The 10,453-nt window shown below is 41.7% G+C and overlaps 1 protein-coding gene across 2 annotated transcripts; it reads left to right on the top strand.

Annotated features, from left to right (window-relative positions):
* The first annotated feature begins 4,821 nt into the window (after positions 1-4,821).
* On the top strand, positions 4,822-10,140 carry PIFO (primary cilia formation). 2 transcript variants are annotated; one of them, XM_003769767.3, is made up of 6 exons: positions 4,822-4,911; positions 5,132-5,274; positions 6,357-6,455; positions 8,461-8,594; positions 9,338-9,455; positions 9,920-10,140. In XM_003769767.3, the coding sequence occupies exons 1-6, from the start codon at positions 4,887-4,889 to the stop codon at positions 9,986-9,988; spliced, it is 588 nt and encodes a 195-aa protein (XP_003769815.1). In that variant the 5' UTR covers positions 4,822-4,886; the 3' UTR covers positions 9,989-10,140. The 2 variants fall into 2 exon arrangements, with proteins under 2 accessions (XP_003769815.1, XP_012405051.1); XM_012549597.2 differs by lacking the exon at positions 4,822-4,911 and adding an exon at positions 4,912-5,024.
* Positions 10,141-10,453: the final 313 nt, after the last annotated feature.

Consider the following 10,453-nt stretch of genomic DNA (forward strand, 5'->3'; position numbering starts at 1 on the left):
AGAATAAAGATCTTTGCTTAAGTTACCCTTGGTAATTCTGATCTCTTATTCCAGTGTGGTGTCCCTTAAATATTAGTTATTTTATTTTTATTATTATTATTGTTTGGGTAACTAGATGACATAGTGGATATAGTACCAGATCTAGAGTTGGGAAGGTCGGAGTTCAAATTCTCTGCTTACCCACTGTGTGATCATCTCCCCAGTATTTAGCACATGGGAGCTACTGAATGAACCTCCAGGGCCTAGCCCTGACTTGATCTGACTATACATACACATGTGAGAGAGAAAGAAGGGAGAAGAGAAAGGCAGAGATGGTCTCAGGCTTTTCCATGGAACGGGGTTTCCAGACTGCCTCCGTCTGCCTCGCTCAGTGGCGATGGGGCTGACCCTCTGCCCCTGTGACAACAAAATCACCACGGTAGCGATGGAGGTTCTCTCTGCGGGGCTTTCAGATTCACCAGGCGACTCACAATACCCTGCAAAGCAACCAGCGCAGGCGGTGTGCTCTCCATCTTAATGGGAGACATTCAGGGACTCACCAAGAGCCACACAGCTAGGAAGCATCAGAGCCAGGACCCAGAACCAGCCCTCTGGCCCCAGAACGCTTTCTCTCTTTTTAGATTTTATTGATGCTCTTTTAGTTTATTCTTTGTCACTTCCCAGTCACTCTCCTTGCCTTGCACCCACACAACCTGCTCTTGTAAGATAGAACATCTGTGATATCTTGTGAAGACCACTAAGTGGCGCCACATTGCTCAGAGTGCAGGACCTGGAGTTAGGGGAACTCATCTTCCTGAGTTTAAATCTGCCCTCAAATACTTAGCGGCTCAGTGAGAACTGGGAAGGTCACTTCACCCTGTTTGTCTCAGTTTCCTCATCTGTAAAATGGTCTGGAGAAGAAAATGGCAAATCGCTCCAGCATCTTTGCCGAGAAAAATTCACATAAGGTCATGAAAGGCTGGATACAACCAAACAACAAAAATATTTTCCATGGTGCTATAAAGTGACCCAGTGGATAGAGCTCCAGACCTGGAGTCAAGAGGACCTGAGTTCAAATTCAGCCTCAGAAACTTACTAGCTTCGTGACCCTGGACAAATACTTAACCCAGCTTACCTCAGTTTCCTCATCTGTGTAAAAAAAAAAAAAAAAAAAAACAGGGGAAGGAAATATCTTTGCCAAGAAAATTCCAAATGGAGCAATAAAGGGTTGGACACGATGAACAACAGTTAAAATTAGCATGTATGCTGTATTCTTTTATTATCTAGTAAGTGAAATAGCACTCCGGTATCTTTGCCAAGAAAATCCCCAAATAAAAGCTCCCCAAAATGACTAAACAACAACAAAAATTATTATCATTATAACATCAATATAAAGGAAATAAAAGTATAGACAAAGTAGTTAAATACAAGGTAACTTGGGAAGAAGGGCATTAACAGCCGTGGGCAATTGGGAAAGACTTTATGCAGAGAACAATTCTTCATCTCTCTTATGATGGAAGAGAGGTAGTCTATGAGATCGAGTGAGGAGGCAGTGATTCCAGTTATAGGGGTAGCCAATGCAAAAAATATGAAAAGGAATAATGTGTGAGAAACAGAACCAGGTAGAAATATAGAATGTAGGAAGGGGAATAACATCTAATGAGGTTGGAAAGACAAGTGGTAGGTAGTCAGGCTGTGTAAGATTTTCAAAGGTAAACAAAAAAGTGTGTATTTTATTCTGGGAGCAATAGAAAACCCACTGGAATTGGTGGAGTAGGAAAGTTGTGGGATAGGCTCTTTGTTTAAGGAAAGTTACTTTCGCAGCAGCATAGGAGATGGACAGAAGAGATAAGAGACAGGGAGATCAATTAAGAGTAATAATTATCAATCCATAATTAGTAATTAAGTGGGAATCTAGATGAAAAGTGGCAAGAGTCTGAAATAAAGTGGGACACTCTAAGAATGAAGAGTCACATGCAAGAAATGTGAAGATAGGCAGCAAGATTTGGCAAATGATTGTGTAGGACGAGAGCTAGTGAAGGGTCAAGGCTAATACTGAGAAGATTGTAAAGATGGTGATGCTTTCAGTGGCAATAGGAAAGTTTGGAAGGAAGGATGTTATTCAGTCCTTTCCATTTCTTCATAGCTTCATTTAGGGTTTTTGGGGGGAGGGGAGCAAAGAGATTAGAAAGGTTTACCATTTCCTTCTCCATTTGACAGATGAGTAAACTGAGGCAAACAGGGTAAAGTGACTTGTCCCAGTCATACAGCTAGAGTAAGTGACTGAATCCCCATTCAAAGTCCATCCTGACTCCAGACCCAGCACCATATCCACTATACTCACTTAACAGCCCCAGGAAGAGAAGATGAGTTTAAGGAAAAAATATGAGTTTAATTTAGGACTTGCATCTAAGATATCTTCAGGACATCCATTTTGAAATGTCCTATAGGAAAGAGTGTTCCAAACCACTATTGATCAGAGAAATGCAAATTAAGACAATTCTGAGATATCACTACACACCTGTCAGATTGGCTAGAATGACAGGCAAAAATAACGCGGAATGTTGGAGGAGATGTGGGAAAACAGCGACACTAATACATTGTTGGTGGAATTGTGAACACATCCAACCATTCTGGAGAGCAATTTGGAGCTATGCTCAAAAAATTATCAAATTGTGCATATTCTTTGATCCAGCAGTGTTATTACTGGGCTTATACCCCAAAGGGATACTAAAGAAGGGAAAGGGACCCACATGCGCAAAAATGTTTGTGGCAGCTCTGTTTGTAGTGGCCAGAAGCTGGAAAATGAATGGATGTCCATCAATTGGAGAATGGCTGAATAAATCGTGGTATATGAATGTTATGGAATATTATTGTTCTGTAAGAAATGACCAGCAGGATGAATACAGAGAGGCTTGGAGAGACTTACATGAACTGATGCTAAGTGAAATGAGCAGAACCAGGAGATCATTATATACTTCAACAACGATACTGTATGAGGATGTATTTTGACAGAAGTGGATTTCTTCCACAAAGAGAAGATCTAGCTCAGTTTCAATTGATCAAGGATGGACAGAAGCAGCTACACCCAAAGAAATTACACTGGGAAATGATTGTAAACTGCTTGCATTTTTGTTCTTCTTCCCAGGTTATTTATACTTTCTGAATCCAATTCTCCCTGAGCAACAAGAGAACTGTTCGGTTCTGCACACATATATTGTATCTAAGATCTACTGTAATCTATTTAACATGTATAGGATTGCTTGCCATCTGGGGGCGGGGGTGGAGGGAGGGAGGGGAAAAATCGGAACAGAAGTGAGTGCAAGGGATAATGTAAAAAATTACCCTGGCATGGGTTTGGTCAATAAAAAGTTATTAAAAAAGAAAGAAAGAAAGAAAGAAAAAAATGTCCTATAGGGGATTGATGATACAGGGTTGGTGATGCAAGATTTGAGAGCTGGATGTACAGATCTAGAAGTCATTTACTTAAGAGGTGATGGTCAAACCCATAAAAGGTGATGAGTTCACACACAGAGAATATAGAGAGATAAAAGAGCCTAAAACAGAATTTTGGAGAGCAGCCACAATTAAGGGACTTGATATAAGATGATGATCCAGCAAAAGAGATGGAGGAAAGGCATCACACAGAAGAAGCAGGAAAAAATGGTGTCCAGAAAAGAGGAGAGAGATAATTCATTAGAGGAAAACCTTTTTCAACAAGATGTCTTCCATCCATATATTAAAATTACTAAAGATTCTTCCAAAAATATAACAAAAACAATCCTACTTAATGACTCCGATTATCAACAACAGGCAAGGAATCATACTGAGAGATAATATACTTGCCAACAGTATTCATTGTGATGGAGATCCAGGAGAAAATTAAGAAGATGGTTTCCCTGAATGTCTTTAAGCTTTCTTTTTTCTTTTTTTCCTTTTTCTTTCTTTCTTTCTTTTTTCTTTCTTCTTTCTTTCTTTCTTTCTTTCTTTCTTTCTTTCTTTCTTTCTTTCTTTCTTTCTTTCTTTCTTTCTTTCTTCCTTCCTTCCTTTCTTTCTTTCTTTCTTTCTTTCTTTTCTTTCTTTCTTTCTTTCTTTCTTTCTTCCTTCCTTCCTTCCTTCCTTCCTTCCTTCCTTTCTTTCTTTCTTTCTTTCTTTCTCTTTCTTTCTTTCTTTCTTTCTTTTTTCTTTCTTCTTTCTTTCTTTCTTTCTTTCTTTCTTTCTTTCTTTCTTTCTTTCTTTCTTTCTTTCTTTCTTTCTTTCTTTCTTTCTTTCTTTCTTTTCCTTCATTAAACCAACCATTCATTATTATTCTAATCTTACTAAATTCTGAATAAAATGTCAGCATACCCAGCAGAAGAGAAAGGAAAAAAAACTTCACAGAAACCGGAGGTCTCCGTTGTGCTCTTTCCCCAAGGACCCCCGTGCCTTCCTTTGATTCGGAGAACAGCAAAGCCACACTTTCCCCAAGCGGGAACAACGCGTCTCATTAGGCTACAAAAGTGGAACGGATGTTGAGTCTGGGAAGAAGGAAATTAAATCCGCTTCCTTTTCCCCTGGAAAAAGTCTCCGCAAAACCGCCAGCACTGAAAGCGCCCGCCCGCAAATTAAATTAAAACGCGAATCTCACCCATCTCCCAACCCCAAGCCTGGTGACTTTCACAGCGGAGCTGAAATTAACACGCAGCTTGGAGCCGGGCGGTCCCGCCCGGGGGAGAGAGCGCGCGCAAGAACTTAGCGGGGCCCAGCGCGTTTGGGGGCGATCTCCGGACACATCTGTCCGCCTCTGTTCCCCGGCTGCCGCCCCCCCGCCTACCCCCCCCCCCGGCGCCCCTCAATCAGCGCTCTCCGTTCGGCTCCGCCTTCCCCTTCTGTTGCCGTGACAACCCACTGTATACATAACTCGCGACATGAACTGGGAATGGGAGCTTTCAGGTCAGCCCGGGCGCTTTTCATCAGGTTTTGGATGGAGTGGGCGGAGTGGGGTCGGGGCTCAAAGGGGCGGGAAGACATGGAGGACTTTTGGTCTGACGAAGAAAACCCTTATGGTGGGCGCCGCAAGTAACACCCCCTCTGTCCATTCAGTCCTTCCTCACCCCAGCCACCCTCTGTTTGGGGGCATAGCCTGTATTGGGCATTTCTGCTCTTTCTCCAGAAGCGCAGATGAAATATTGTTTTGGATCATGCCAGCCGAGGAAAATCTTCCCCCACCACCATCCTCCAAACAGAGTAGGTATTAAAAATGTGCCCATTAGGGGCGCGCCTCACAGAGGACCCGGATGCTACCTCCACGAAGAAGTGAGTATCTCCTCGCCCATCCGGCTCTCTTGGGTTTATTGATCCTTATTTCTTACCTTTCTGGGATCCAGTGTGGAAGGGGTCCTGACCAATCAAAGATCTCACCAGTGATTTGTCCAATAAACTCCCTTCTCCTTGCGATCACATTGTGTTCTGAACCTCAGCCAATCCCAGCGTGAATTCTAAGCAGGGAAGCTTCCCCAATTCCTCCCTGATGTGGGTGCTGATCCCAGACCTCCAAGCTATTGCATATTCAAGCTCCTGTTTTCCCACTCCCCTTCATTAACCCTGTGTGCCATGACTTCGGATACTTCCTCTCACTCCCTTTGAGAGCATGTTCTAAAATATCTCTACTATCCATAATGTTAAATAGACAACTTCCCTTTTTTCAATGGTGTTCAGTGCTGAGTATCTCCCCCTCAATATAATTGCATGCATCTTGTAGCCCTGACCCCCCTGACAATCTAACCCATGATTGTGCAGACCTCTGGCCAAAAACATTGCATCTTGTAGCCCTGACCCCGCTGACAATCTAACCCAATATTCTCAAGAAAAGCAAAAAATCAAGATTTCCCCCCACAGGCTTTTGAGATAAACCTGGTGCTTTCTCTGACTTCTGTGAAATTCCCGGGACACGGGCAACTAGGTAGCTTTCTAATAGTAGGCTGGACCAGCTTTCTCCAGAAAAGCTCCTAGTGAAAGCTCCCAAAAGGCTAAAATGTCTAGGGGACCAGAGAATGGTTATGAATTCTTTTGTGGGCTAACCAGAATCTTTGCACCTCAATAATTTCTGGAAATTCTTGTAAGTGTATTTGTGTTGTGTATATAAATATCCTTGAAAGAAACGTGGAAATCCTGTAGTTCAGCTCTCATCAGTAAATTCCAAGTCCAGCTGTTTTTCTATGACTCTACATTGGTGTGCAAAGATTAGGGTGGTAATGGATGAGTGAGAAAAATAGGTATTTTTGGTACGGGGACTTTAGAATGATAGAAGATCACATGTTCCTTGGTACTGGGATAAGTGGCTCGGTGGGATTGCTTCCTGACGTATAAATTTATAAAATTCTTGTATAAATTTGTAGAAGAATAACCTGGCCTACAATCTTGCTAAGACCCCTACAAGTAATAAAGGATACATCATTGGATCTAGGACGAGCCGAAGATTTAAATCCGACAGTAAGGTTAGTGGCAATTTCATATACTTTGATTTTAAAAATCATCCATGCAATCACTGAGTTCCTTGAGAGAGGGGATTCTCTGTGCCTTTCTTTTTCTCCCCAGTATTTAGTCCAGTGCCTGGCATAGGGGGGCTGCTGAATGAACCTCCAGGGCCTAGCCCTGACTTGATCTGACTATACATACACATGTGAGAGAGAAAGAAGGGAGAAGAGAAAGGCAGAGATGGTCTCAGGCTTTTCCATGGAACGGGGTTTCCAGACTGCCTCCGTCTGCATCGCTCAGTGGCGATGGGGCTGACCCTCTGCCCCTGTGAGAACAAAATCACCACGGTAGCGATGGAGGTTCTCTCTGCGGGGCTTTCAGATTCACCAGGCGACTCACAATACCCTGCAAAGCAACTAGTGCAGGCGGTGTGCTCTCCATCTTAATGGGAGACATTCAGGGACTCACCAAGAGCCACATAGCTAGGAAGCATCAGAGCCAGGACCCAGAACCAGCCCTCTGGCCCCAGAACGCTTTCTCTCTTTTTAGATTTTATTGATGCTCTTTTAGTTTATTCTTTGTCACTTCCCAGTCACTCTCCTTGCCTTGCACCCATACAACCTGCTCTTGTAAGATAGAACATCTGTGATACCTTGTGAAGACCACTAGGTGGCGCCACAGTGCTCAGAGTGCAGGACCTGGAGTTAGGGGAATCATCTTCCTGAGTTTAAATTTGCCCTCAGACACTTAGTACAAAGGTGAGAACTGGGAAGGTCACTTCACCCTGTTTGTCTCAGTTTCCACATCTGTAAAATGGTCTGAAGAAGAAAATGGCAAATCGCTCCAATATTTTTGCCGAGAAAACCCCATAAGATCATCAGGTCATGAAGGGCTGGATACAACTGAACAATAGCAGCATAAAATAAACCCTTTAAAAATGCCAGTTTCCTTCCCCCTTCTTCCTCTTTCTTTCAAAGGGCTTCCTTCAAATAATTGGTAAATTATTATTATTTGTATTGGGATAGGTAGAAGGCACAGAGAATGAAGCAGTAGGTTAAAATCAGATAGACTCACCTATGTGAATTCAAATCTGGCCTCAGACATTTATGAGCAGTATGACCCTATTTTCCTCAGTTTCTTTATCTTTAAAATGGCCTGGAGAAGGAAATAACAAACTTCTTGAATAATTTTACCAAGAAAACCCCAAATGGGATCACAAAGAGTTTGAAATGACTGAGCAGCAACAATTATTTAGAACTTTAAGATTTTCAAAAGAAGGAGAAGGAGAAGAAAAGAAAAAGGAGGAGGAGGAGAAAGGGGAGGACAAGAACAAGAAGAAAGGAAGAAGAGAAGGAGGAGGAGGAGATGAAAGGGAAGAAGAAGAAGAAAAAGAAAAAGGAGAAGGAGGAGAGGAAGAAGAAAAGGGAGGAGGAGAGGAAGAAGAAAAGGGAGAAGGAGGAGAGGAAGAAGAAAAGGGAGAAGGAAGAGAGGAAGAAGAAAAGGGAGAAGGAGGAGAGGAAAAAGAAAAGGGAGAAGGAGGAGAGGAAGAAGAAAAGGGAGAAGGAGGAGAGGAAGAAGAAAAGGGAGAAGGAAGAGAGGAAGAAGAAGGAAGAGGAGGAGGAGGAGGAGGAGGAGGAGGAAGAGAGAGAGAAAAACTTTATCTATTGAGAAACTAATTACTGATATGGCTTGCCCAAAGTCACATAGCTAATAAGAACAGAATAAGAATCTGAATTTCTTTTTCTTCTAACTCCAACTACACCTGCCTCCATAGGCTTACTTCTTTAGCTTTTCCTTGTAGGAACTGCTTCCCAAACTATTTGACACTTACCTTGTGCTTTTTCCCCAATCCTACTCTGTTGGATGGGGCCACATGGTAATCTAGAGTCGATTCATATTTAGCTTGGGTTTGACTATCTTCCAGGTCTATACCACCACCTTTCCCCAACCACCACCATTGAAAGCCATGTAGCCCATCTTTGTTTATGTAAAATCTATTCAATGATTCTATTTTCTTGTAAATAGGAACTGATGGCCACTCCAGGTTCATATGATGTACAAACAGTTAGGTCCCGTTGTAGTCTTCCTCCTTATGCTCCGTTTAACTCCATCTCAACTCGATTTGATCAGAGACCCACAGAGTCATCATATTTCCCTGGGTATGTCAAATCTTTGATTTTCTTAAATACCACCACAACAATAAGGAAAGTAGCCAGCTGAGGATGGTCAAACTGTCAAAGTTAGTCATTCATCCTATATTTAAATCCCCCCAGAGAAAACATGAAATATTTACCCTCCCTAGAATAATTACACATTCCTAGCAAGGAATGAGAGATGAAAAAAGTACCACAAACTTTATCTGTAGTTCTGTGGATATTCCCAAGATCTGCTCCTTAATTATCAGTGGACTTAACAAACCCAGCAGTTCTTAAACTTTGGTTAAAGCTTCTGGATCCCTTTTAATGTTTTTAAATGGATAAAATAAAATACAAAGTGTTACAAGAAAAACAATATTCTGAAATTGTTGTCAAAATATTTTAAGAGTTTATTAACCCTAGGTAAAGAACCCCTGTTGCCTCATGGTAGATCTCTAGGCTGAACTGCCCAACTTCATCTAGAATACCTGCCATTAGTCATAAAACTCATAATCTTGTGGCTCCCCAGCTATCTCTTGGTATAGTATAGTCACAAAAATGTTTTGTTCTGGGGACCCTGGTACTAGGAAAGACAGAGCATCTTAGATTTTAGCATTCAGTGAAACATCTAGCTAAAGATCCCCACCTTCCTTCCCACCCGAACAGGAAATTAATCAGGCTTTCCCTATAGTCAGAGTCCTAAGAATACATAGGTTTTCATAGATAATAGCAAATATATGAAAAATGGTATGAATTTGTCTCTCCAGCCCCGGAACCTACAATCCGCAGTACCACTTTTCCCGGAAAATCGTCTGGCCAATGAAATTTGGGTCTCCAGATTGGGATCAAGTGCCAGTCCTAAAGAAAAGAACCCTAAAAACTGAGGTATGAATTAGAGGCATATTCATTCATTCAACAGACTTTTTAAGTGTGCACGTCCCCATGGCAGATTATGCACAAGACTTATCTACCCATAAGAAGTTTAAAGTCCATTTGCTAGAAAAATATGTCAATTAAGTTAGATGATCTCTAAATATATCCTCCCACACACAAATCTATGATTTATGATCTGGGTAGAAATATCAGGAAATCAGAGAATAATTTTAAGACAACATATAATATATATAATGTCCATCTCTAAGTGATAAGGGAATTCAGAACGAGAGCAATATTATTGTATTATTACAAATTTATAATTGTAATTTTTCATTTGAGTGATTAGGTATTCCCCAGACACACCACCAGTTCTTACAGCTAGAACTAAGGACAGAGGACAGTGTCCTTGGAGCACTAGGGAAGGGAATGATCATTTGAATACATGATACTCACAAGCATTATTTTCATTACAGCTCATAACAGACAAAGAGTTCAGGATTCATCGGAACCGTGTGGCCTATCTAAGCCTGTATTACAGCTGAAAGATCCTTCTGACATCTTATTCATTCCCTCAATCCCAGCTAGCCTTAAAGCCATGAAGCAAGATACCCCGTTACCCTCTTGTCCGCCAGGGTTCAGCCCAAGGCAGGGAGTGGTTCGTTCTATGTTGTAAAATATGTTCTAAGTATACTGAGTTTGTGTGCCATTTTGTTGTACATACTCAAGCAAATAGGCCTGGGGATCACTGATGTGAAACACCGAAGATGGCTCTTAGTTGCAGGGAGCACAAATGAATAGCCACTCTCAACCCCAGGATTCTTGATTTAGAGCCAGTGTCCTAACATTTCATTTTACAGATGAGAAAAATAAAGTTAAATGACTTGCTTAAGATCATCCAAGATAGTGACAAAGCCCAGATTTGAATCCAGGCTTTCTGCTTTCCAATAAATACCCATAGTAATTCCCCATACTCTGTTTTGTCGATAAGAAGTATAATAGGGAACGAA

The sequence above is a fragment of the Sarcophilus harrisii genome, chromosome 4, assembly GCF_902635505.1.
Source record: "Sarcophilus harrisii chromosome 4, mSarHar1.11, whole genome shotgun sequence".
NCBI classification, from domain to species: Eukaryota; Metazoa; Chordata; class Mammalia; order Dasyuromorphia; family Dasyuridae; genus Sarcophilus; species Sarcophilus harrisii.